Genomic DNA, 24976 nt, shown 5'->3' with positions numbered 1-24976 from the left:
GTGGGGGAAGCAGGCACAGACAGATGTAATTCTCCCTCTCGCTCTCTCCAGAGAGCTAATCAGAGCCATGTATAACCTGAGATCATTTGCAAAAACAGGAAGTCCCACCCTCTCCCCAAGCACACCAAGAAAAACAGGAAGTCCTGCCCCCTCCTGGCCACTCCCTTTCTTCCAGCAGAAGCATGTGGCCCCTGCTAGTCCCATAGTCAGTTCTGGGGAGGTTGGGGGGCCAGCACAGGACCAGGGGACACTCAGGGGGGAGGGGGGCCCACAGAGCCTCATCCTATGCAGGATCAGTCCATTCTATCGATGCCTCCCGGACGCCTGGGTTCATTGCTGGCACTCAGTCCCCTGTAAGGCTCTCCCGGACGCCTGGCTCCCACGCTGGCTCTCCCGTGCCAGTCACACCCGTGTGGCGCTGCGCGCTGTCCTGGGGCCCTGCCAACTGGCCAGAGATGGGAGCCCAGGGCCCCTGCCGTCTCCAGGGCGCCTGGGCTGGGGAGAGGAAGGCGAATGAGAGACGTAGTCGGGGGCAGGGTGGGGGCTCTCCCCTGGCAGTCAGAGCTCTGGGGAGCAGCAGGGGGTGCCGTGCTGCAAAGGGGGGGCAGCAGGGTGCTGGGGGGATGGGCGAGGGTTGAGCAGGGGGCACCGTGCCGCGGGGGGGGCACTTACCCAGGGGGCGGGGGGGCCGTGGATGCGCAGATGCTCCTCGTAGCTGATGAAGGACAAGTCGCCATCCCCCCAGGAGCAGCGCGAAGATGCCCGGGAGGGGGGGGCCGGGGGCTCGACGGGGTCGGACTCTCTCCCGTGCGGGAACTGGAACAGAGCGACGCGTCGTCAGCGTCCCGCTTCAGGATGGGGAAACTGAGGCACGGGCCAGTCATCCTCGGCAGAACCCAGCGCTAGGCCCCGCCCCATCTGGCCCCGCCCCCTCGCACTCACCTGACGGGGAAGGTAATGCTGGCGGGTCCCGGGCGGGGTCAGGGGCATCTTCTCCTTCTTTCCTAGGATGGAGAAAAGGAGCCTGATTGGCTGGTGCCAGGAGCACCCAATTCTCATTGGCTGGTGGTAAGACCACTGATTGATTCCCTTGCTTCTCATTGGCTGGTGCCAGGGCACGCCCCTTCCTATCTCCCTGTATTTTGATTGGCCAGTACCAGCCCCCCTTCCCCAACTGAAACAGTGAATTCTGACTGGCTGGTGCCCGAAGCCCCATGTCTCTCCTCTCCCGCCCCGAATTCCAATTGGATAATACCAGAGCCAGTGCGTTTGGATTGGTTAATGGCAGCATGACCCTTTGGTGCTCATTGGCCAATGACAATGGCCCCTTCTTCTTGCTTGGGCAGTAGAAGGCCACTGAGCCCATCCTGGCACCTGATTGGCTGAGAACAGGAGACCAATTCTGTCTTTTGGCTGTGATTGGACAACATCTCATTGACTCCACCCCTTGCAACTGATTGGCTAGAAACAGTTCAATGACCACCCCTGCATCTGATTGGTCAGCACATATTTTAGCAACCCCATCCCCACTTGCATTTGATTGGATAAAAGCAGCCCTCCCTTCCATTGGCTGGGATCAGGGTAACAATTCTACCCTTGCATCTGATTGGCCGAGAGCAGCGTATCCTGCCCCTAGACCTCCTTCCCGGGATGTTCGGCGGGGGGAGGGGGGGACCCCGGCTTCGTACTCACCCCATCGCGCCCGGAGGAACCAGATCAGGAGCACGAGGAGGGCAAGGAGCAGGATCATGCCCAGGATCGAGCCCAACACGATGCCCGCGATGGCGCCGGGGCTCAGGGTAGAGGCTGCAGAGAGAGAAGGGGGACAGGGAGAGAATCCAGGAGTCCGGGCTCCCAGCTCCCCCTAACCACCAGACCCCCCTCCCCTTCCAGAGCTGGGGATAGAACCCAGGAGTCCGGGCTCCCAGCCCCTCTGCTCTAACCACCAGACCCCCTTCCCCTTCCAGAGCTGGAAAGAGAACCCAGGAGTCCTGGCTCCCAGTTCCTCTGCTCTAACCACCAGACCCCACTCCCCTCCCAGAGCTGGAAAGAGAACCCAGCAGTCCTGGCTCCCAGCCCCTCTGCTCTAACCACCAGACCCCCTTCCCCTTCCAGAGCTGGAAAGAGAACCCAGGAGTCCAGGATCCCAGCTCCCCCTAACCATCAGACCCCCCTCCCCTTCCAGAGCTGGGGATAGAACCCAGGAGTCCGGGCTCCCAGCCCCTCTGCCCTAACCGCTAGACCCCACTCTCCTCCCAGAGCTGGAAAGAGAACCCAGGAGTCCTGGCTCCCAGCCCCCCGGACTCACCTGGCAGGAGCGTCTGCGTGTGGCTGGGCTCCCCAGCCTGGGTTCCGAGCAGGGGCAGCAGCCGGAAGGAATAGGAGGTGTGGGGCTGGAGCCCCCCCACGGTGCTGGAGCGAGTGGCGCCCCCTAGCGTCTGCAGCGTCTGCCACTCCCCGGCCGCCCGGATCTGGATCAAGAACCCAGTGACCACGGAGCCCTCTGGCACCGCCCAGCTCAGCCGGGCCGAGCCGGGCTCCGAACCACGCACCAGGGTCCAGCCGGAGACGGAGGGACCTGCAGGGAGGAGGGTGGGTTAGAGGGGCCGGGGAGATCTGTGGGGACAGGACTCCTGGGCTCCATCCGCAGCTCGGAGAACGGAGTGGGGTCTGGTGGTGGTGGTGGGGGGGGGGGGTTGGGAGCCAGGACTCCTGGGTTCTCACCCGTCAGCGTGAGGTTACTTTCCTGCGAGCCCAGCGGGTTTTGGCACCGCACCGAGTAGCCCCCCAGGTCCTGCGGGGCCGTGAAGTTGCTGATGGTGAGTCGGGCCCCGTCGGCGCTGACCCGGTACCGCCCGCCTGGACCCAGCGGTGCCCCGTCCCGGGCCCAGGCGATTTCCACAGGCCGGTAGGTGCCCCGGCACTGCAGATCCAGCAGGACAGTGTCCCCCGGGGCCAGGGAGGCCTGGAATGAGAGAGAGACCCCCGAGGGGGCTTCTGGGGGGCGAGGGAGGGGAGTTGGGGAGTTGATTTGGGTGGAGTTCCCAGGTGTTAACCCCGCCCCATCGTCCAGGCCCTTCCCCCTTGGCGGTAGCCCCACCTGCAGAATCCTGGCCCCGCCCCCTGGATACTAGCTCCTCCCATAGTGTCCTGGCCCCTCCCCTGGATACTAGCTCCTCCCACAGTGTCCTGGCCCCTCCCCTGGATACTAGCTCCTCCCATGGTATCCTGGCCCCTCCCCTGGATACTAGCTCCTCCCATCGTGTCCTGGCCCCTCCCCTGGATACTAGCTCCTCCCACAGTGTCCTGGCCCTCCCCTGGATACTAGCTCCTCCCATGGTATCCTGGCCCCTCCCTCTGGAGGCCAGCCCCACCCATAGTGTCCTGGCCCTGCCTCCACCAGCTGGACTTTAGCTCCGCCCCCATACTCCAGGCCAAACCCATTGGATACTAGCCCCGCCCACTCAATTCATGCCCCACCCACTGGACATCAGGGCCTCTCCCCTGCATTCACTCCTCCCGTCCCACCCATCCATTGAACACCAACTCTGCCGACATGGCCCATGCCCCGCCCACATGGCAGGGACCCCCTGCCCCTCCCCCCTGGGGGTGCCAGCCCCTCCCTAGAATTAGGGTCAGGGTCAGTGCCCCAGCCCAGTGCTGCCCCCGGTGGCCGAAGCCGGCACTGCACCCCGGCGGTGGGGCTGGGGTCTCACCGGGTGTCATGCTGCAGTTCCCCTCGGCGGCGAGGTGTCTCCCCAGGCAGGTGACCCGGGTACCATTGAGGGCGGGCAGGGGGGGGCTCAGGGTCCGCTCGAGGGTGGGGCCGACCCCTTGCTCCTCACCCCCCGGCAGCCCCTGCAGACTCAGGCTGGGAGCCGGGGAGCCCCCCGGCCACGAGCAGAGGAAGCGAAGGGCCGTGCCATTGGCCACCGAGTCCAGGGAGCAGAAGGGGGATCCGGGGGGGATCTCTGGAGGGGGGAGAGAGAGAGAGAAACAGATCAGCCCCATAGCCCCTCCCCCACGCCCAAGACAGCCAATCCCCTGCCCTGGGGCTGGCTGTGAACCTAGCGCCCCCTAGAGGGGACAGGCCCCCTGCCCCATTCCCCGCCCCCCTGAGCCAGCCAATCCCCTGCCCTGGGGCTGTCTGGGAACCCGGCGCCCCCTAGCGGGGAAAGCCCTGTGCCCCATTCCCTGCCCCCCTGCCCTGGGGAGAGACGGGAGCTGGCGCCCCCTGGAGGGGAAGGGCCCGGGGGCACCCACGGGTGACGGTGAGGATCAGGGTGGCGCGGAGCTGGCGCTGGGTTTGCGGGTTGCTGGCGAGGCAGGAGTAGAGCCCGGCCTGGCTGAGCTGCACCCGGGGCAGCGTCAGCTCCGGCTGGGCCGGGACCAGGGGGTCGCCGGCGTCGGCCAGGCTCCAGTAGATCTGGGCGGGGGGGTCCGAGGGGGCCCGGCAGGCCAGCGTCACGGTGCTGTTCACCCGGACGTAGCGCCGGGGCTCCGGGTCCCGGTCCGACGAGAGGCTGATCGTGGGGGGCTCCGGCCCGTCTGGGAAGGGAACCAGAACCGAGTCAGAACGGGGGGAGCGAGTCTGGTCTCCCCTGCTCCCCCCTCGGCCCAGGCAGCCCGGGATCCCCGCCCCAGATGGGCCCAGGCCGCCCCCCTCCCCACCTTTCTGGCCCGGCTCAGGCCCATCTACCCCGGCGTCCGGCCTGCACTCACAATAGACCCGGATGTGGGCGGCGCCGGCGCCGGTGCCGAATGGGTTGGACACGGTGCAGTTGTAGGTGCCGCTGTCGTTCCGCTCAGGCCGGCTGATCTGGAGGGTCCCAGCCGAGACCCGGTACCGGGGGTTCGGGTCCAGGCTTTGCCCGTTCCTGGTCCAGGTGACGGTGCCCCGCACGGGGGCGCAGGTGAGAGCGGCCGACCTGGCGCCTTCGCTCACTGCCAGGGCCGGGGGCGTCACGGAGACATTCCCTACCAGCTCTGCAGGGGGGAAACAGGCGTGGGGAGAGAACCCAGGAGTCCTGGCTCCCAGCCCCTCCCGCCTCTTCTCCATCCACTAGACACTCCCCCCAGAGGGGGAGAACCCAGGAGTCCTGACTCCCAGCCCCCCACCCCTGCTCTATCAACTAGACCTCCCACCCCCGCACCCTCCAAGAGGGGAGAGAACCCAGGAGTCCTGACTCCCAACCCCTCCCACCTCTTCTCTATCCACTAGACACCCCCCCACAGAGGGGGGATAGAACCCAGGTGTCCTGGCTCCCAGCTCCCCCGCTCCAACCACTAAACCCCACTCCCCTCCCAGGGCTCGGCACAGAACCCAGGCGTCCGGGCCGCCCCCACTTACCGTACACCTCCACCTGGACGTCCCCCCTCCACACCTGGCCCCCCAGTGGGAAGACCTCGACCGTGTAGGGGCCGGCATCCTGCAGGGCCACGGGGGCGATGGCGAGCGCGCCCCCTTGGGGGTCCACGCTGAGCCGGCCCTGGTAGGCCGAGGCCACGGCCACCGAGCCGTTGGGACCCAGGTGTCCGTCTGCCAGCACCGTCCGGTTCCTCTGCCACACGATTCTGGGGGGCGGCTGGGCCGGGGGGTAGGAGAGCGGGATCGAGAGGTTCCCCCCCAGCAGCACCGCCAGGGGGCCGGGTGGCAGCTGGAGGGGGAAGGGGAGCACAGGGCCTGGGGGGGGCAGAGGGAGGCTGGTTAGTTCTGGGCTCGATTCCACCCCCCACCCCTAGCCAGGGGTCCCAGGGAGCCTTTCCCCTCCCCCCACCGCCTGCCCCCTCACCCCCAACACAGAGACTGGATCCTCTCCTCTGTCAGTCGCCCCCCACCCGCTGTAGCCCCCAGACACCCACACATACCCCACCCCACGCGCCAGCTATGGGCAGCCAGTGGAGTCCGGGCTCCCAGCTCCCTCCAGATATAACTGGACCCCACTCCCCCCCTGGAGCTGGGGATGGAACCCAGGAGTCCGGGCTCCCAGCGCCCCCTGTTCTAACCACTAGACCCCACTCCCCTCCCAGAGCCAGGCCTGACAGGTATTGGCAGAACAGTGCCCCTCACTCCCGACCCGCAGCCCCCACTAGCCCAGCCCTGGGCTCCCCCCGATCCCAGCTCTGCCGGTGCCCCTCACTCCCGACCGCAGCCCCTGCTAGCCCAGCCCTGTGCTCCCCACCCCCAGCTCTGCCGGTGCCCCTCACTCCCGACCCGCCTGGCTCCTTCGTGGCCCAGGTGATTTGCTAATAGCCCAGGAGGGTGATTTCCCGCTGCCGGATCCCTCCTGTGCCTGGATTTAACACAGGATCCACCTCCCTTCCCGGCCTCAACTCTAGCGAGCTGCGCCCGAGCAGCGTTGTGTGCGGCTGTTCCCCAGCTGCCGCGCCCCAGAGGCAGCTGCAGCTCTGAGCCCGGGGAGCCGTCCCCGTTATATGTGTCTATTCCCCAGTGTCCCCACCCCAGAGGCAGCTGCAGCTCTGAGCCCGGGGAGTTGTCCCCCCACACGTGTTATATGTGGCTGTTCCCCAGCTGCTGCGCCCCAGAGGTGGCCGCATCTCCACACTGGCTGAGCCGTCCCTACCATCCCCTGGAAGCAGCCCGGCGCCGTGGGCTGGGCCTGGGCCCAGAGGCTTCGGGCTGAGTCGGGGCGGGGGGCGCGAGAGGCGCTGGCAGATGGGGGGGCTGAGCCCACAGGGGGGCGCTCGCTGCGGCTGATTCATCGGGTCCCTGGGGGGTCAAATGGGGCCTGACGCTGTGGGAGGGGAGGGGGGGGTTAGTGGTTACAGTGGGGGGGAGGCTAGAAGCCTGGACTCCTGGGTTCTCTGGGTGCGGGGGGGGTTAGTGTGGGGGTCAGGACTCCTGGTCTCTGGGTGGGGTTCTAGTCGGGGCGGAGCCAGGACTCCAGGGTTCTATGGGCCGGGGGAACGGGTGGGGGGGGGAAGGGAGCTGGGAGCCAGGACTCCTGGGTTCTCTGGGCGGGGGGGGGGGTCAGAAATCCTGGCTTCTCTCCCGAGCCGTCTCCTCCCCCCGCCCCAATTCAGGGGGCACCGAATCCCCCGCCCCGTGGGGGGGGGCAGGTCCCCGGGTGCCCTGGAGGCTCCGGTGAATCTTCCCTGAGCGAGTCTGTCCCGGTGACGTTTTCAGGACCGGACCCCGGCTGGGCCGGGCCCCCCGGACTCACCCAGCAGCAGCAGCAGGAGCCGGGCGGCGCCGGCCCAGGTGTCCGGGCACCTGCCGGCCATGACAGGGGCGGGGGGGGAGGAGCCGGACAAAGGCTCAGGGCTCCCGGCGATGCGGGCGGGGAACCGGTTAAGCCGGCGGGGGAGGGGCGGGGTGTGCCCGGGGAGGAGGAGGAATCTGCCCGGGAGCGGTCGGGACCTTTCTAGGAATAGCTCCGGGGCGGCGCACAGGAGGGTCCCTGGCGGGGAAGCCAGTGTAATTAGCCACAAGCATCATCACCTCTGTGGGGCGGGGCTGCTCCTCCACTGCCCCCCCCCGAAACCGGCTGCATCTGAGCAAACCACCCCCCTGCAGCATTATATGCGGCTGCTCCAGCCCAGAGGTGGCTGCATCAGGGCCCAGCCCCCCAGTGCAGAGCCGGGGAAATTGGGGGGGGGGGGTGACCAGCGCTTCGGCTTGGAAGCAGATGGACTCCCAGACACCCCCCACCTGCAGCAGGGGGCCCGGCTCAGGGGGCCGTTCACACCCGAAACCACCTCCCCCCTCCTCACCCTGCAGGGACCCCCCCCAGGCCAGCCCCTGCCTGCGGGGAACACTCCAAACCCCCCTTTCCATGGTGGATTGGGGGGATCCTCCCCCCATCCTGGGCAGTGATTTGATGAACCCATTTTGAAAGCCCCCCCAGGCCTGGCGCCCGGAGCCGGGATGGGGCGCGCGGGGGGCCCGGCTGGAGGAGCCGAGACGCATCTCCGGCAGGATGGGCACTGACCTGGCCAGCTGCGGCAGAGGAAGGTGGGGGAGCCGGGCTGTCACCAGGGGGGGCTCCTCTCCCCCTGCCCCCCAGGCCCGAGCTCTGCCGGCAGCCCAGGGGCATCCAGGGGCAGGGAGTTCCCCAGGGGAACAGCAGGCTCCGCCCCCTCGGCTCCTCCTCCAGGCTCCTGGGGTGGGAGCGAGGGGAGGAGCCGCCTGGCTGAGCCCAGCAGGGATGGATCCCGGCTCCGGTGAGGGGCCCCCGTCTGTCCGGGCCTTCCTGGGGGGCCCTGCAGCAGCTCCTGGGCATCATTCAGCCAGTAACGCCCCCACTGCCCCCCCCAGGCCGCCATCCACCCAACCCCAATCCTACAATAACCCCACCCCTACCACTCCCCCCTCCTCTCCCCCACTAAGCCCCGCCTTGTCTTCCCAAGCCACGCCCATCCTACAATAAACCCCACCCCTACCACTCCTCCCTCCTCTCCCCCACTAAACCCCGCCTTGTCTTCCCAAGCCACGCCCATCCTACAATAAACCCCACCCCCAGATTGCCCATAATCCCACCCCCGCTCCCTGTACGCCCCACCCTCAGCCCCCCCAAACCCCGCCTCTGGGCCTGGGCGGCCCCCCAAAGCCAGGCCCCTGGCGGGCGGGCTGGGCCGGACGAAGGACAGACGGACAGCGACTCTCCAAAGACCCAGCGGGGTTTATGGGTCCCGAGCCCTGGGGCTGACGGAGCAGCGGCGCGGGGCCGGAAGGCAGCACGGTTACAATCACGGGGGGCAGTGCCAGGTCCCGGGGACCCCCAGGGGCACCGCCCGTCACAGCAGCAGGAGAGCCGGGCGCAGCGGCTCCAGGAGGGGCTGGAAGAGAAACAAGCCACGGAGAGATCAGTGGGGGGGGGGGGACTCCACGGGTTATGGGGGGAGCAGGAAGGAGGGAGCCAGGATTCCTGGGTTCCCTCCTCAGCTCTGGGAGGGGAGTGATCTCTAGTGGTTAGAGCAGTGCCGGGGGGGGGGGGGGGGGGCTGGGCATCAGGATTCCTGAGTTCCCTAGTGATTAGAGCTGGGGGGGGCGCGAGAGCCTGGACTCCTGGGTTCTCTCCCCAGCTCTGGGAGGGGAGTGATCTCTAGTGGTTAGAGCAGTGCTGGGGTGGGGGCTGGGTATCAGGATTCCTGGGTTCTCCCCCCAGCTGGGGGCGGGGGTTAGTGATTAGAGCTGGTGGACGGGGAGGGGGGGGGAGAGGCTGAGAGCCCGGACTCCTGGGTTCTCTCCCCAGCACTGTCAGCGTCTGCAAGGGGCGAGCCGGGGCAGGGGCCGCACTCACCGGCTGGGGGCTCAGATCAGGCCCCCCTCCTTCAGCTTGCCCACGAGGTCGTCCACAGTCTCCACCTTGACGCCGGCCTGGCGCTGGGGCGGCTCTTCCACGCGCTCCACGGCCAGCCGGGAGGAGAGATCGACCCCCAGGTCCGACGCCTTCAGCACCTCAATCTTCTTCTTCTTGGCTTTCTGGGGAGAGAGCCAGGCGTGGAACCCAGGAGTCCGGGCTCCCAGCCCCCGCTGCTCTAACCACTAGATCCCATCCCCCCTCCAGAGCTGGGACAGAACCCAGGAGTCCTGGCTCCCAGCCCCCGCTGCTCTAACCACTAGACCCCACTCCCCTCCCAGAGCTGGGACAGAACCCAGGAGTCCCATCAGGGTGCGCGGCTGCCAGGCACACGGCCTGAGGGGATACACCAAGGTACGGCGGCCTTCTGCCTCGGCCTCTCTCCTCCTGCACCTACGCTGGCAGCACCCAGTGCGCTGGGGAAGAGAAAATTTCAACCGAGGAGCCTGGTCCTGGTATGGGAGGGAACCCGGTGCCTTACGGCCGGCAACGTGCAGCGGGGTGAGAAAGTGGCAGATCTCAACCCTGCCCAGTGAGAGATGGTGTCAGACTGACATTGGGCCTTTAGCTTCCCTTTTCTTTGCTCTCTGCCCTGTGATGGCGACCAATCAGCTCTCGGGGGTCAGTCGCCTCTGAGCTCTCCCTAAAACGGGGCACTCGGGAAACCTCTGGCGAAGGCGGGCGCGTGGCTGGTCCGCACCGAGGGCGGGGCCGGCTGGGTGATGAACGTACACTGGTCAGGCAGCCGCCCAGGGCCGGCGGGTACAGCTGTGGGGTGCCAGGCCGGGGCCTTTCCCTGGGTGAGCGGCTCTGGGCGCATGCCCGCAGCCTGGCTGGGTGTGGGGCGCCACCTGCTGGCAGCTGAGGGATGCCAGCGCCCGGAGGGGTCTGCGGCCAGTCAGCCCAGGAGAGGGAAAGGGGGCTCAGCCCCCTATTTCCAGGTTGCACCCCCGGGGAAGGGTCCCCACATAACCAGCCCCTGCCCCGCCCCAGAGATGGCTATGTCTCTGAGCCGGGGGAGGGGTCAGCCCCGCCCCAGAGGCGGCCTCCCCCCCACCTCACCATGATGTTGGGCAGGGTGGCGTAACGGGGCTCGTTGAGCCGCAGGTCGGCCGTCACCACGGCCGGCAGCCGGAGCCGGATGCTCTCCAGGCCCCCGTCCACCTCCCGCTCCACCGTCAGCTGCTCCCCCTCCAGCGTCAGCGCGGAGGCGCCGGTCCCCTGCAGGGCCCGGGGGTTAGCGCCCATCACCCAGGATCCTTCACCCCCAGCCCCTAGAATCCTACACTGCTGGGATCCCCCCTGCCCCACAGTTCCCAGAACCCACCACTCTCAGGATCCAACCACCCCCCCGCAGCTCTCAGAACCCCCTTGCTGCAAGGATCCAACCCCCTTCCCCCTCCACAGCTCCCAAAGCCCCCCGCTGATGGGATCCTCCCCCCCACAGGTCTCAGAGCCCCCCACTGCTGGGATCCCCCCTGCCCCACAGCTCCCAGAACCCACCACTCCCGTGATCCAACCCTGCCCCCCACAGATCCCAGAGCCCCCTGCTGCTGCGATCCTCCCCCCGACACACAGCTCCCAGAGTCCCTCGCTGCTGGGATTCCCCCCCCCCACAGCTCCCAGAGCCCCCGCTGCTGGGATCCATGCTGGGATCCCACACACAGCTACCAGAGCCCCCGCTGCTGGGATCCACCTCCCCAGAGCCCCCTACTGCTGGGATCTGACCCTGCCCCACACAGCTCCCAGAGCCCCCCCTGCTGCTGGGATCCGACCCTCCCCCACCTGCAGCTCCCAGAGATGCCCTCTGCCAGGATCCAACCCCCTGCCCCCCCGCCACGGCTGGGATGCCCCCCCTCAGCAGCTTCCAGAACCCCCCGCTGCCAGGACCCCCCGACCAGGGGGGCAACCACCTGGGGCCAGTCCAGCAGCGCCGCCGTCATCTGCCCCGTCTGGTTGCAGTCGTCGTCGATGGCCTGGGAAGGAGAAAACAAGTCACACCCAGGACGGGCCCTTCCCATCACTTGCCGCAGGGAGCAGCGTCACGAGCCGGGATGGCACAGCAGGCGGGATACCAGGGTAGATGGGCCTGTGGGGCAGAGGGGGTTGGAGGCGGGATACCGGGGCAGATGGGCCCGTGGGGCAGAGGGGGGAGGAGTGGGGGGCAGGGAGGAGGCAGGATACCCGGGTAGATGGGCCCGTGGGGCAGAGGGGGGAGGAGTGGGGAGCAGGGAGGAGGCGGGATACCGGGGTAGACGGGCCCGTGGGGCAGAGGGGGTGGAGTGGGGGGCAGGGAGGAGGAGGCAGGATACCGGGTAGATGGGCCTGTGGGGCAGAGGGGAGGAGTGGGGGCAGGGAGGAGGCGGGATACTGGGCAGATGGGCCCGTGGGGCAGAGGGGGAGGAGAGGGGGCAGGGAGGAGGTGGGATACCGGGGTTGATGGGCCCGGGGGGCAGAGCGGGGAGGAGTGGGGGGCACGGAGGAGGCGGGATACCGGGGTAGAGGGGCCCGTGGGGCAGAGGGGGGAGGAGTGGGGGGCAGGGAGGAGGCGGGATACCGGGGCAGATGGGCCCGTGGGGCAGAGGGGAGGAGGGGCAGGGAGGAGGCGGGATACCTGGGAAGATGGGCCCGTGGGGCAGAGGGGTGGAGTGGGGGCCAGGGAGGAGGCGGGATACCGGGGCAGAGGGGGGAGGAGTGGGGGGCAGGGAGCAGGTGGGATACCGGGGTAGATGGGCCCGTGGGGTAGAGGGGGGGGCAGGGAGGAGGCGGGATAGATGGGCCGTGGGGCAGAGGGGGAGGAGTGGGGGCAGGGAGGAGGTGGGATACCGGGGCAGATGAGCCCGTGGGGAAGAGGGGGGAGGGGTGAGGGGCAGGGAGGAGACGGGATACCGGGGTAGATGGGCCCGTGGGGCAGAGGGGGGAGGAGTGGGGAGCAGGCGGGATACCGGGGCAGATGGGCCCGTGGGGCAGGGTGGGGGAGGGGAGCTCACCTGCTTGCCCAGCAGCACCAGGCTGACCCCCTCCTTCTTGGCCAGCGCCGCCAGGATCTTGGCCACCTGGAAGGGGCCGAGACTGTCGTACTGGGGGGCTGGGATCTCCACGTGCAGCCCCCGGTCGGCCCCCATGGCCAGCGCCGTCCGGATGGTCTCCTGCGGGGGCGGAGTTCGAATTCAGGGCAGGCTGGGCAGGACCCACCCAACACACGCGCCCCCGAGCCCGGGGCCCGCCCAGCCCTTGGCCTCGCAGCCAGAGGGGGCGGGTCAGCAGCTCTCCCTCTGCCAATGGGGCTGAGGCCGGGGTCAGCAGCTCTCCTCTGCCAATGGGGCTGAGGCCGGGGTCAGGAGGAGCCGGGGTGGGGACTGGTACCGGGAAGAGGGTCGGGTCAGGAAACATGGAGGGGGCACGGTACCTGACACCAGGGAGGGGGCTGTAGGAAGGCAGGGGTCTATATGAGCCGGGGGCAGTACCTGGCACTGGAGGTTTGGGGAGGTGATGAGGGCTGTAGGGAGGCGGGGGTCAGGGGAGCTGTGGGGAAGGAGGCTGTCAGAGGAGGGGGACTGGTACCTGGCACTGGGGGCTGGTACCTGGCACTGGGGGTCTATACAAGCTTGGGGGCAGTGCCTGGCACTGGGGTCTGGGAGGCGATGAGGGCTGTAGGGAGGCAGTGGGGGTCAGGGGAGCCAGGGGATGTTGCCAGAGACGGGCAGGACAGTACTGGCATGGGGGGGGGGGGTCTGTAGGAGCACGGGGGGGGTGGGGTGAGGAACTGGGACTGTTCTTACTGGGGGCTGTGAATGCTGACGGGGGGGGGGGGCTGCACTGGGGGAGGGGAGACTGACCTGAGGGAGGAGACCTGAGCAGGTAACGGGAGAACCCAGGAAGGGGTGAGAGGCCAGGGGACCCCTCTGCCCGGGGAGCTGGACAAAGGGGGGGAGGAGACGCTGGGGGGTGAGAGTTTGAGGAGTTGGCTGGGGATGGAGGGAGCCCAGACAGGGCTCTGACCCCCCAGTGGGGATGTGGGGCTCCTGGGACCCCAAGATGGCCCTAACTGGGGAGGATCCTGTTGTTTGTGCCTGCAAGACCTGTCTGGGCCTGTGTCCTGTCGTCTGAATAAACCTTCTGCGTTAAGTATCAGAGGGGTAGCCGTGTTAGTCTGGTTCTGTAGAAGCAGCAAAGAATCCTGTGGCACCTTATAGACTAACAGACGTTTTGCAGCATGAGCTTTCGTGGGTGAATACCCACTTCTTCGGATGCAAGTCGCGGTGAATCGCAGGAAGCCGGGGGTGCAGGGCCGTGACAGGCGGTACCTGGCAGGTGGGGTCTGTTGGCGTGGGGGGGTGGTACCTGGCAGGGGTGTCTGTAGGAGCGGGGGCAGTAGGAGGGCAGAGGAGGTCTATGGGGTACCTGGCCCGGGGGTGGCTATGGGGTACCTGGCCCGGGGTGGCTATGGGGGTACCTGGCCCGAGGGGTGGCTATGGGGGTACCTGGCCCGGGGTGGCTATGGGGTACCTGGCCCGGGGTGGTGGCTAGGGGTACCTGGCCCGGGGTGGTGGCTATGGGAGGTACCTGGCCCGGGGTGGTGGCTATGGGAGGTACCTGGCCCGGGGGTGGTGGCTATGGGAGGTACCTGGCCCGGGGGTGGTGGCTATGGGAGGTACCTGGCCCGGGGGTGGTGGCTATGGGAGGTACCTGGCCCGGGGTGGTGGCTATGGAGGTACCTGGCCCGGGGTGGTGGCTATGGGAGGTACCTGGCCCGGGGTGGTGGCTATGGAGGTACCTGGCCCGGGGTGGTGGCTATGGGAGGTACCTGGCCCGGGGTGGTGGCTATGGGAGGTACCTGGCCCGGGGTGGCTATGGGAGGTACCTGGCCCGGGGTGGCTATGGGAGGTACCTGGCCCGGGGGTGGTGGCTATGGGAGGTACCTGGCCCGGGGGAGGGGTGGCTATGGGAGGTACCTGGCCCGGGGTGGTGGCTATGGGAGGTACCTGGCCCGGGGTGGTGGCTATGGAGGTACCTGGCCCGGGGAGGGGTGGCTATGGGAGGTACCTGGCCCGGGGTGGTGGCTATGGAGGTACCTGGCCCGGGGGAGGTGGCTATGGAGGTACCTGGCCCGGGGTGGCTATGGAGGTACCTGGCCCGGGGAGGGGTGGCTATGGGAGGTACCTGGCCCGGGGAGGGGTGGCTATGGGAGGTACCTGGCCCGGGGCGGCGCGGGTATGGGGTACCTGGCCCGGGGGCCCATGGGGGTACCTGGCCCGGGGGCCCATGGGGTACCTGGCACTGCTGCGGCCCGCAGCTGACCACCACGATCTCCTGCAGCAGGCGCCGCTCCCGCAGCCGCACCGCCTCCTCCAGCGCGATCTCGCAGAAGGGGTTCATGGAGTGTTTCACCCCGTCCGTCACCACCCCGCCGCCCGGCCGCACCCGCACCTGGGGGGCAGAGCGTCACCGCGGGACCCAGGCGTCCGAGTGCCCCCCCTCGGGACAGGGACCCAGGCGTCCGGGTGCTCCCCCCGCCCCCACCGGACAGGGACCCAGGCGTCCGGGCGCTCCCCCCGCCCCGCGGGACAGGGACCCAGGCGTCCGAGTGCTCCCCGCCCCACCGGACAGGGACCCAGGTGTCCGAGCGCCCCCGCCCCCACCGGACAGGGACCCAGGCGTCCGGGCGCTCCCCCCCTCCCCCGGGACAGGGACCCAGGCGTCCGGGCGCTCCCCCCCGCCCCCGGGATAGGGACCCAGGCGTCCGAGTGCCCCCTCGGGACAGGGACCCAGGTGCCCGGGCGCCCCTGCCCCGCCCTCGGGACAGGGACCCAGGTGCCCGGGCGCCCCCGGCCCCCGCCCCGCGGGACAGGGACCCAGGTGTCCGAGCGCCCCCCGCCCCCCCCCCGGGCAGGGCCCCAGGCGTCCGAGCGCCCCCCGCCCCGCGGGACAGGGACCCAGGCGTCCGAGCCCCGCCCACCTTCACGGCATAGTCTATGACCCGCTTCACCCCAACCAGCGCCCGCAACGCCGCCATCGCCCCGCTCCGCGCCTGGCCACGCCCCCTTCCTGGATCGGAGCCAATCAGCGCGCGGGGTCAGGCCGCAGGGCGGGGCTGGAGCCCTGCGACCAATAGGCTGAGGGGTGGGCCGGCGGCGGAACCAACCGGCGTAGCTCAGAGGCGTGACCGCAGTCTCGGCCAATGGGGACGCGGCATGTGGGGCGTTCAGCCAGTCGCAGCCAGGCCGCGCGGTTGTCCAATCAGGAGAGAGTGACTCCAATCGGCGCTATCAGTGGATAGAGGGCCCGAAGCCGACCAATCAAAACGTGCAACGGTTCGTGAACCAGCCAATCATGGCGGCCAGACCGGGCTTTAGCCACCTGACCAAGCACGATGGGGGCAGTACCTCTCCCGGAACCAATCCCCGTGCCCGATGGGCGGGCCTCAACACGCCGACCAATCGGCGCGCAGCCTGCATCTCCGCGGCCACGGGATGAGGCGGGCAGGGCCACGTGACCCAGCGCCAGCTGCCAGTCACAAAGGGCGGGTCTCTGACGTCCCCGGTGAAGATTGACGGGGCTGGACCCGCCCGGGCCCTGGAGCCCCGCCCCCTCGGGAGGGAACCCAGGCGTCCGGGCCGTTAGTTACACCCAGCTGCGCCCCCAGGCGGGGCCATCGATCCCCGCGCGCTGTTATATGCGGCTGTTCCCCCGCGGCCCCACCCCAGAGGTGGCTGCATCCCAACACCAGAGGAGCCGAGTTGGTCCCGAGTCCTGCGGGGCATCTCTGGCTGGCAGAGAGGGTTTAATAGCTCAGCTTGGGAGGCGAGACGGGGGACCCAGGCGTCCGAGCGCCCTGCGGGGGCATCACCCCGAGCCAGGTGATCCTCTCGGGCGGCCGTGCGGGTGTCGCTCCCTCCTCCGCGCCTGGCAGTGGCAGGTGCCTGGAACAGATCGGGGGGGTCAGCATGGCTGAGAGACGCTTCTCCTCCATGTGTCCCCCCCTCCCTGTGCCCTCTGGGTGCTCACCTGCCAACCCGGCCGCGGGCACCGCCGCCCAGGCCACCACCAGCGACCAGGCCCAGCTGCCACCGGCTTCCCCGGCCGATCCGCCCATGAAACAGCCCAGAGCCACCACGGCCAAGGTGCCTGCGAGACACAAGATGTGGGGCTGGGGGGTGGGAAGTCAAGGTGGGGGGTACTGGAGGGATTTGGGGGGCAGATGGAGGGAGGGTGGGGGGCAGGGGATGGGGCAGGGGTGGAGTTGTGGGTCAGATGTTGGGTTGGGGGTCAGGAGGGCTGGGAAGGGGGGAGGCATTATGGGGGTCAGAGGGTAGGAGAGGGGTTGGGGGGGTTCCCCGTACCTGTGAGGAAGCAGAGGGCCGCAGCCCCCCGGGCCCAGTCAAGCCTCCTGGGGGCCGGGCGGGGGGCGAGTGCCAGGGCCCCACACAGCAGGGAGAGGTACCCGGCCAGGATGGCCAGAACCAGGCAGCCCCTCGATGCTCCCACATACCCTGGGGGGAGCAGAAATGGGGGTGTCAGTGAGACCTCACCCTGCCACCCCCACGCCTCTGCACACCCTGGGGTCCCCCCAACTCCTGCCCTGGGATCCCCAGTACCTGGTCTGGGCTCACCCCAACCCCCAGGACGTGTCTCCGTGCCCTGCCGGGTCCCCATGTGGCCGGTGGATGGCGCCAACGCTCAATGCGCGGTGCATTGACAGCAGCAACGTGGGGAGGAAAAGGGGGAGCTGCCCCTCCCCCCGAACCCAGGCCTTCCTCCTGGGGGGTAGAGCTGAGCCCCCCCCACCGCTTCTTTCAGTCAGTTTCCCCATCCAGCTACTCCCTGATGATGGAGCATGAGGCCTTAAGCTGGCAGGGTTAAGGCGGATCACTGCCTGCCACTACATAGGAGCTGGGTTAACCCGTGGGACTCCCCGCCACCGGATCAGAGCAGGGTTAACCCGTGGGACTCCCCGCCACCGGATCAGAGCAGGGTTAACCCGTGGGACTCCCCGCCCCCCCGCCACTGGATCAGAGCAGGGTTAACCCGTGCGACTCCCCGCCACCGGATCAGAGCAGAGTTAACTCGTGGGACTCCCCACCACCGGATCAGAGCAGGGTTAACCCGTGGGACTCCCCACCACCGGATCAGAGCAGGGTTAACCCGTGGGACTCCCCGCCACTGGATCAGAGCTGGGTTAACCCGTGGGACTCCCCGCCGCCGGATCAGAGCAGAGTTAACTCGTGGGACTCCCTGCCACTGGATCAGAGCAGAGTTAACTGGTGGGATTCCCCGCCACTGGATCAGAGCAGAGTTAACTCGTGGGACTCCCTGCCACTGGATCAGAGCAGAGTTAACTCGTGGGACTCCCCGTCACTGGATCAGAGCAGAGTTAACTCGTGGGACTCCCCGCCACTGGATCAGAGCAGGGTTAACCCGTGGACCCCGCCCCCCCCCCCGCCACTGGATCAGAGCAGGGTTAACCCATGGACCCCGCCCTCCCGCCACTGGATCAGAGCAGGGTTAACCTGTGGACCCCGCCCTCCCGCCACTGGATCAGAGCAGGGTTAACCCATGGACCCCGCCCCCCCCGTCACTGGATCAGAGCAGGGTTAACCCGTGGACCCCCTCCCCCTCTGTCACTGGATCAGAGCAGGGTTAACCCGTGGGACTCCCCGCCACTGGATCAGAGCAGGGTTAACCAGTGGGACTCCCCGCCACTGGATCAGAGCAGGGTTAGCCAGTGGGATCCCCTGCCACTGGATCAGAGCAGGGTTAACCCGTGGAACCCCCCGCCACTGGATCAGAGCAGGGTTAACCAGTGGGACTCCCCGCCACTGGATCAGAGCAGGGTTAACCAGTGGGACTCCCCGCCACTGGATCAGAGCAGGGTTAACCCGTGGAACCCCCCGCCACTGGATCAGAGCAGAGTTAACCAGTGGGACTCCCCGCCACTGGATCAGAGCAGGGTTAACCAGTGGGACTCCCCGCCACTGGATCAGAGCAGGGTTAACCCGACGTCCCTACCTCGCTGGCCCTGGAGGGGGGTGCAGGCCCCCAGCTCACACTGCCTCCACAGCCCCCGGTGAATGACGATGCCCAGGACCCAGAGCCGGAGCCAGGACTCGGTGGCAGCAGATACCGCCAGCAGGACAGTCGCCACGCAGGAGAGACAGAGCCCGGCTTCCCCCAGCTTGGAGCCCATCATAGACAGGGGAGACCAGGCACAGCAACGCTGAAAAAACTGTGGGGTTAACCCCCGGGACTCCCTGCCACTGGGCATTGGCGGGGTTAACCCCCGGGACCCCCTGCCACTGGGCATTGGCGGGGTTAACCCCCGGGACCACCTGCCGCTGCGCATTGGTGGGGTTAACCCCCAGGACTCCCTGCCGCTGGGCATTGGCGGGCTTAACCCCCAGGACTGCCCGCCTCTGGGCATTGGTGGGGTTAACCCCCAGGACTCCCTACCGCTGGGCATTGGCGGGGTTAACCCCCAGGACTCCCTGCCACTGGGCATTGGTGGGGTTAACCCCCAGGACTCCCTGCCGCTGGGCATTGGTGGGGTTAACCCCCAGGACTCCCTGCCGCTGGGCATTGGCGGGGTTAACCCCCAGGACTGCCCGCCGCTGGGCATTGGCGGGGTTAACCCCCAGGACTCCCTGCCGCTGGGCATTGGCGGGGTTAACCCCCAGGACTGCCCGCCGCTGGGCATTGGTGGGGTTAACCCCCAGGACTCCCTGCCGCTGGGCATTGGCGGGGTTAACCCCCAGGACTGCCCGCCGCTGGGCATTGGCGGGGTTAACCCCCAGGTCTCCCTGCCGCTGGGCATTGGTGGGGTTAACCCCGGGTACTCCCTGCCGCTGGGCATTGGTGGGGTTAACCCCCGGGACTCCCTGCCGCTGGGCATTGGCGGGGTTAACCCCGGGGACTCCCTGCCGCTGGGCATTGGTGGGGTTAACCCCTGGGACTCCCCGCTGCTGGGAACTGGCCAGGTATCCCTTGGGGTCAGGCCTAGTGGTTAGAGCCAAAGAGCCAGGCCCCCCTCCCCCGGCTCTAATCACATTGGACTCCCATGGTAACCCCAAGATTCTGGAACCCCCATGGTCCAGGCTGCCCCCCCCGATCGGCCCCGGGGCCCACCCAGCCCGGTCCCCGCGTGGGTCCAGGAACGGGGGGCGACGGGGCTCGGATGCAAAGAGACGATTTATTTCAAAGCAGGAAAAGGCCCAGCGAGGAACAGACCCTAAAACCACCGACGTGAGCCTCTGGGGCGCCGCCTGCCCTCCAGCCCCACGGCAGGGGGCGGGGCCGGCTGGGGCAGGGAATGGGGCCCGAGGCCTTTCCCCTCTCGGGGGCGCCGGCTCTGCTCCAGCAGGGGACAGCGGGTCCGTCCCGCCCCCCATCTCTCTGGGGCTCCGGTCACAGGCTCTCGTACCCCTCCTGGCGCTGGTGGGCCACAAGGGCAAAGGTACCTGGGGGGAGATGGGAGAGATTGGAGACGCCCCCACAGCCCCCTGCAGCGCCCCTGCCCCACAGCCCCCCACAGTGCCCCCATCTCCCCACAGCCCCCTGCAGCACCCCCTGCCCCACAGCCCCCTGCAGCGCCCCCTGCCCCACAGCCCCACAGTGCCCCCATCTCCCACAGCCCCCTGCAGCGCCCCTGCCCCACAGCCCCGGCCCCAGAGTGCCCTCATCTCCCACAGCCCCTGCAGCACCCCTGCCCCACAGCCCCCACAGTGCCCCCATCTCCCACAGCCCCTGCAGCACCCCTGCCCCACAGCCCCCACAGTGCCCCCATCTCCCCAGCCCTCCAGCACCCCTGCCCCACAGCCCCCGGCCCCCACAGTGCCCTCATCTCCCCACAGCCCCTGCAGCACCCCTGCCCCACAGCCCCCTGCAGCGCCCCTGCCCCACAGCCCCCCACAGTGCCCCCATCTCCCCACAGCCCCCTGCAGCACCCCCTGCCCCACAGCCCCGGCCCCAGAGTGCCCTCATCTCCCACAGCCCCTCCACCACCCCTGCCCCACAGCCCCCACAGTGCCCCCATCTCCCCACAGCCCCTGCAGCACCCCTGCCCCACAGCCCCTGCAGCACCCCTGCCCCACAGCCCCACAGTGCCCCCATCTCCCACAGCCCCTGCAGCACCCCTGCCCCACAGCCCCCACAGTGCCCCCATCTCCCCCAGCCCCTCCAGCACCCCTGCCCCACAGCCCCGGCCCCAACAGTGCCCTCATCTCCCCACAGCCCCTGCAGCACCCCTGCCCCACAGCCCTTGGCCCCCACAGTGCCCCCATCTCCCCACAGCCCCTGCAGCAGCCCTGTCCCACAGCCCCCTCCAGCACCCCTGCCCCACAGCCCCTGCAGCACCCCTGTCCCACAGCCCCGGTCCCCACAGTGCCCCCATCTCCCCACAGCCCTCCAGCAGCCCTGCCCCCAGCCCCCAGCCCCCACAGCGCCCCCATCTGCCTGCCCACAGCCTCCCCTCACCCTGTGCAGCATCCCCTCCTGCAGCCCCCAGCCTCCTCCCCAACACGGCACCTCGCCCCCCACAACCCCAGCCGCCACCTGCTCCCCCATGGCTCCACCCGTTTCCCCCAGCACCCTGCCCCAGATTCCCATAGCGCCCCTCCCACCACGCCCCTAGCACCCTGCTCCCACAGCACCCCTCTCCTGCCCCCAGCACCCCATCCCCTGTCCTCTCCCCAGCACCCTGCCCCCATGGCTCCCTGCCCCAGCCCCCAGCCCCCACCCACTGGCTCCTGCCCCCCCGGTAGCCCGGCCCGGCTCTCACCGCTCAGGGCCAGCAGGGGCAGCGCGGCCCAGCCCAGGTAGAAGGACCATTCGAAGGTCAGTTGGATCTGCCCGTCCTGGTTCTTGTGCCAGGACTCGCCGGTGTAAACGCCCATGGCCACCAGGGTGCAGCTGCCTGAGGGGGCGGGGGGGTTAGAGCGCCCGAGCCGGACGGTCTCCCCCCGCCGTGGGGCCAGATCGGACCCCCTGGGCCAGCCCCCTCCCCCCATGGGGCCATATCGGACCCCCTGGGCCAGCCCCCTCCCCCCGTGGGGCCAGATCGGACCCCCTGGGCCAGCCCCCTCCCCCCATGGGGCCAGATCGGACCCCCTGGGCCAGCCCCCTCCCCCCGTGGGGCCAGATTGGAGCCCCTGGGCCAGCCCCCTCCCCCCGTGGGGCCAGATCGGACCACCTGGGCCAGCCCCCGCCCCCCCTGGGGCCAGATCAGATCCCCTGGGCCAGCCCCCGCCCCCCATGGGGCCAGATCGGACCCCCTCGGCCAGCCCCCTCCCCCCATGGGGCCAGATCGGAGCCCTGGGCGGCCCCCTCCCCATGGGGCCCGATCGGACCCCCTGGGCCAGCCCCCTCCCCCCATGGGGCCAGATCGGACCCCCTGGGCCGGCCCCCTCCCCCCGTGGGGCCAGATCAGACCCCCTGGGCCTGCCCCCTCCCCCATGGGGCCAGATCGGAGCCCCTGGGCCAGCCCCCTCCCCCATGGGGCCAGATCAGACCCCCTGGGCCAGCCCCCTCCCCCCATGGGGCCAGATCAGACCCCCTGAGCCTGTCAGTCCCCCACCCTGGGGCCGGATGGGAGCCGGCGCCCCCGAGAGGGGACAGGCCCCGAGCCCCATTCCCCGCCCCCCCGGGCCAGCCAGCCCCCTCCCCGCCGGGCCAGGCCCGAACCCAGTCCCTACCGGCGGTGAAGGCGGCGATGGAGGCCAGGAGGTTGGTGCTCACGGGGATGTGGACGCAGGAGGTCAGGGAGAGCAGGAGGCACAGGAGGGACGCGGCGGTGGCCAGCGCGCCCAGGATCAGGAAGGCCCGTGTGGCTTGTATATACTCTGGGGGGGGACAAGAAGGGTTAATGAGGAACCCCCCCCCCAGCCCAAGTCCCAACCCCCCACCTGCACCAGGGGAGGCCAGGGCTGGGAGACCAGAGGGCTGCGGGTCGGGAGTGAGGGGCACCGGCAGAGCTGTCCGTGTACACCCCAGGATTGGGCAAGGGGGCCCTGTATAAATACCCCCCATGTCCCCCCCCAGAGGTGGCTGCATCTCAGGGCAGGGTGAGGGGCCCCTGTGTAACCAGCCCTCACCCCATTCCAGAGGGGCCACATCGCAGCGCCAGGTGCAACACCCCAGAGGTGGCCGCATCCCAGAGCCGGGTGAGGGGGCCCTGGTTAACCAGCCCCCCCCAACCCCCAGTGATGGCCATGTCTCAGCGCCGGGCGTGGGATCCCCGTATAAACACCCCCCACGCCCCTCCCCAGAGGTGGCCGCATCCCAGCGCTGGGTGAGGGGCCTCTGGATAACCAGCCCCCCACCCCACCCCAGAGGTGGCTGCATCCCGCATCCCAGCACTGGGTGAGGGGCCTTTGGATAACCAGCCCCCCGCCCCACCCCAGAGGTGGCTGCATCCCACATCCCAGCGCTGGGTGAGGGGCTTCTGGATAAGCAGCCCCCCGCCCCACCCCAGAGGTGGCTGCATCCCACATCCCAGCGCTGGGTGAGGGGCCCCTGGATAACCAGCCCCCCCGCCCCACCCCAGAGGTGGCCGCATCCGAGCCCCGGGCGTCTCCTCACCGGTGACGGGGGCTGGGCTCACGCACACGCCGGCCACGCACTCCTGCCAGAGGCCGCTGTGGCCCGTGAAACTGGGGCCGAGGGCCACGAGCCAGTAGTCGGTGAAGAGAGCCATGCAGAGCAGCACCAGGCTGAGCACGGCCAGCAGGCAGCTCCCCACCCTACAGGCCAACATCTCCCGCCGAGCCGCCACCGGGCAGAGTCCTGGCTCCCGGAGCTGCAAGAGGAACCCGAGCTGGGCGCATGAGCCCTGGAATCGGGGGACACCCCCTCCCCCCACCCCGCGTCCCCGTCGCCCCAGCTGGGCCCCGCTGAGTCAAACTGCTGCAGTGACTCACGTTCTCCCCCATCTCTGGAAAGAGGAGTGGGGGCTAGTGGTTAGAGCAGGGGGGGCTGGGAGCCAGGACGCCTGGGTTCTCTCCCCAGCTCTGGGAGGGGAGTAGGGGCTAGTGGTTAGAGCAGGGGGGTGGGAGCCAGGACGCCGGGGTTCTCTCCCTGGCTCTGGGAGGGGAGTAGGGGCTAGTGGTTAGATGGGGGGGGGGCTGGGAGCCAGGACGCCTTGGTTCTCTCCCCAGCTCTGGGAGGGGAGTGAGGCCTAGTAGCTAGAGGGTGGGGGCTGGGAGCCAGGACACCTGGGTCTCTCGCTAGCCCCGGTGGGGGCAGGGAGGAGTGTTATCTAGTGGTTAGCGTAGCTGCTGTTCTTCGCATCTGCATTTCACACCCCAGCCACTTCCTTGAGCCGCTCTTACACCTTCTCGTCAGCCTGGGACCCGCGTAAACCCAGCCCCCCTCAGCCAGCTCGCCCCCCCCCGGGATCAGCCCCATGGGCCCCCCTCAGCCAGCTCATCCCCCACCCCCCCCGGATCAGCCCCATGGCCCCCCTCAGCCAGCTCCTCCCCCACCCCCCCGGGATCAGCGCCATGGACCCCCCTGGCCTGGTGTCCTGCCCCCTCCCTGTCCCCTCAGCTCAGCCCCATGGGCCCCCCTCAGCCAGCTCGTCCCCGGGATCAGCCCCATGGACCCCTGGCCTGGTGTCCTGCCCCTCCCTGTCCCCTCAGCTCAGCCCCATGGGCCCCCTCAGCCAGCTCGTCCCCGGGATCAGCCCCATGGACCCCCCTGGCCTGGCATCCTGCCCCCTCCCTGCTCAGCGCCATGGGCCCCCCTGGCCTGGTGTCCTGCCCCTCCCTGTCCCCCCAGCTCAGCCCCATGGGCCCCCCCAGCCCAGCATCTGGCCCCTCATCCCCCCTCCCCACTTTGGTTTCATTTCTTTCCATTGCCCCTGGACGGCCACCCCATGGACTCTGCCCCCCAGCCCCTCTCTGGTACTGGGGACCCGCGACACCACCCACAGGGCTCAGGATTCCTGGGTGGCGTCCCCGGCTCTGAGAGGGGAGTTGAGTCTAGTGGTTAGAGGAGGGGGGGCTTGGAGCCAGGACTCCTGGGTTCTCTCCCTGGCTCGGGGAGGGGGGTGGGGTCTAGCGATTGTGGGGGGCTGTAGGGTGGAGGGGCCCAGAGTGGGGTGCATGGCAGGGGTTGGGGAGCAGAGCACGGCGTGTCCTTACCTTCCTGGGTGCCCCCTGCACAGTCTGGCCGGTTGCACCCACGTCCGGTGGGTGGGGTCACGGGGGGCGGGGCTGATATTTAGCAGAAAGGAGCTTGTGGGGCTGGGTGGGGCGAGTGAGTGTCCAAGGAGACAGTGTGTGTCCAGCCCTGTGTACCCCGATCCCTGTGTACCCCCATCCATCCCTCCAACCACCCCATGTACCCCCATCCCTGTGTACCCCCATCCATCCCTCCAACCACCCCATGTACCCCCATCCCTGTGTACCCCCATCCATCCCTCCAACCACCCCATGTACCCCCATCCCTGTGTACCCCCATCCAGCCCACCAACCACCGCGTGTCCCCTATCCCTGTGTTCCCCCATCCATCCCTCCAACCACCCCGTGTACCCCCATCCCTGTGTACCCCAATCCATCCCTCCAACCACCCCATGTACCCCCATCCCTGTGTACCCCCATCCATCCCTCCAACCACCCCTGTGTACCCCAGTCCCTGTGTACCTCCATGCATCCATCCCT

The 24976-nt window shown here is 68.9% G+C and overlaps 3 protein-coding genes across 4 annotated transcripts; all 3 read right to left on the bottom strand.

The window, feature by feature from the left end:
* Positions 1-329: 329 nt before the first annotated feature.
* Positions 330-7305, bottom strand: VSIG10L (V-set and immunoglobulin domain containing 10 like). Of its 2 annotated transcripts, none has more exons than XM_039513518.1 (11): positions 7185-7305; positions 5351-5683; positions 4723-4986; positions 4264-4548; positions 3717-3971; positions 2725-2997; positions 2309-2578; positions 1693-1806; positions 943-1004; positions 673-816; positions 330-490 (listed from the first exon to the last, which is right to left on the bottom strand). In XM_039513518.1, the coding sequence occupies exons 1-11, from the start codon at positions 7243-7245 to the stop codon at positions 344-346; spliced, it is 2208 nt and encodes a 735-aa protein (XP_039369452.1). In that variant the 5' UTR covers positions 7246-7305; the 3' UTR covers positions 330-343. The 2 variants fall into 2 exon arrangements, with proteins under 2 accessions (XP_039369452.1, XP_039369453.1); XM_039513519.1 differs by having other exon boundaries at positions 348-495.
* A 1357-nt stretch (positions 7306-8662) lies between these two features.
* On the bottom strand, positions 8663-15467 carry ETFB (electron transfer flavoprotein subunit beta). The gene is made up of 7 exons (XM_039513520.1): positions 15283-15467; positions 14598-14753; positions 12314-12472; positions 11237-11299; positions 10386-10544; positions 9264-9445; positions 8663-8799 (listed from the first exon to the last, which is right to left on the bottom strand). Exons 1-6 carry the CDS (start codon positions 15337-15339, stop codon positions 9275-9277), a joined length of 765 nt encoding a protein of 254 aa, XP_039369454.1. The 5' UTR covers positions 15340-15467; the 3' UTR covers positions 8663-8799; positions 9264-9274.
* A 4029-nt stretch (positions 15468-19496) lies between these two features.
* LOC120390704 (protein NKG7-like) lies at positions 19497-24618 on the bottom strand. Its single transcript, XM_039513522.1, has 5 exons — positions 24458-24618; positions 22896-23112; positions 22010-22156; positions 21097-21231; positions 19497-19777 (listed from the first exon to the last, which is right to left on the bottom strand). The coding sequence occupies exons 2-5, from the start codon at positions 23068-23070 to the stop codon at positions 19725-19727; spliced, it is 510 nt and encodes a 169-aa protein (XP_039369456.1). The 5' UTR covers positions 23071-23112; positions 24458-24618; the 3' UTR covers positions 19497-19724.
* Between the last annotated feature and the right edge of the window lie 358 nt (positions 24619-24976).

The sequence above is a fragment of the Mauremys reevesii genome, linkage group 24, assembly GCF_016161935.1.
Source record: "Mauremys reevesii isolate NIE-2019 linkage group 24, ASM1616193v1, whole genome shotgun sequence".
Taxonomy (NCBI): Eukaryota; Metazoa; Chordata; order Testudines; family Geoemydidae; genus Mauremys; species Mauremys reevesii.
Note: the sequence above shows the minus strand (reverse complement) of the source record. Positions and strands in the feature narration are given on the sequence as shown.

Bases quoted from the DNA above. Each gene is read 5' to 3' on its own strand.
- VSIG10L (XM_039513518.1), bottom strand. From the start codon at position 7,245: ATGGCCGGCAGGTGCCCGGACACCTGGGCCGGCGCCGCCCGGCTCCTG. The intron at 4,987-5,350 runs GTAAGTGGGGGC...TCCCCCCTGCAG, and splicing joins CGTCCAGGTGGAGGTGTACG to AGCTGGTAGGGAATGTCTCC. The intron at 2,579-2,724 runs GTGAGAACCCAG...TCCTCCCTGCAG, and splicing joins AAGTAACCTCACGCTGACGG to GTCCCTCCGTCTCCGGCTGG.
- ETFB (XM_039513520.1), bottom strand. From the start codon at position 15,339: ATGGCGGCGTTGCGGGCGCTGGTTGGGGTGAAGCGGGTCATAGACTAT. The intron at 14,754-15,282 runs GTGGGCGGGGCT...TCTGCCCCCCAG, and splicing joins TCATAGACTATGCCGTGAAG to GTGCGGGTGCGGCCGGGCGG. The intron at 12,473-14,597 runs GTACCCCATGGG...CCGCCCCCGCAG, and splicing joins GCGGGCCGCAGCAGTGCCAG to GAGACCATCCGGACGGCGCT.
- LOC120390704 (XM_039513522.1), bottom strand. From the start codon at position 23,070: ATGTTGGCCTGTAGGGTGGGGAGCTGCCTGCTGGCCGTGCTCAGCCTG. The intron at 22,157-22,895 runs GTGAGGAGACGC...GTCCCCCCCCAG, and splicing joins GAGCCCAGCCCCCGTCACCG to AGTATATACAAGCCACACGG. The intron at 19,778-21,096 runs GTGAGAGCCGGG...ATCTCCCCCCAG, and splicing joins GCCCCTGCTGGCCCTGAGCG to GTACCTTTGCCCTTGTGGCC.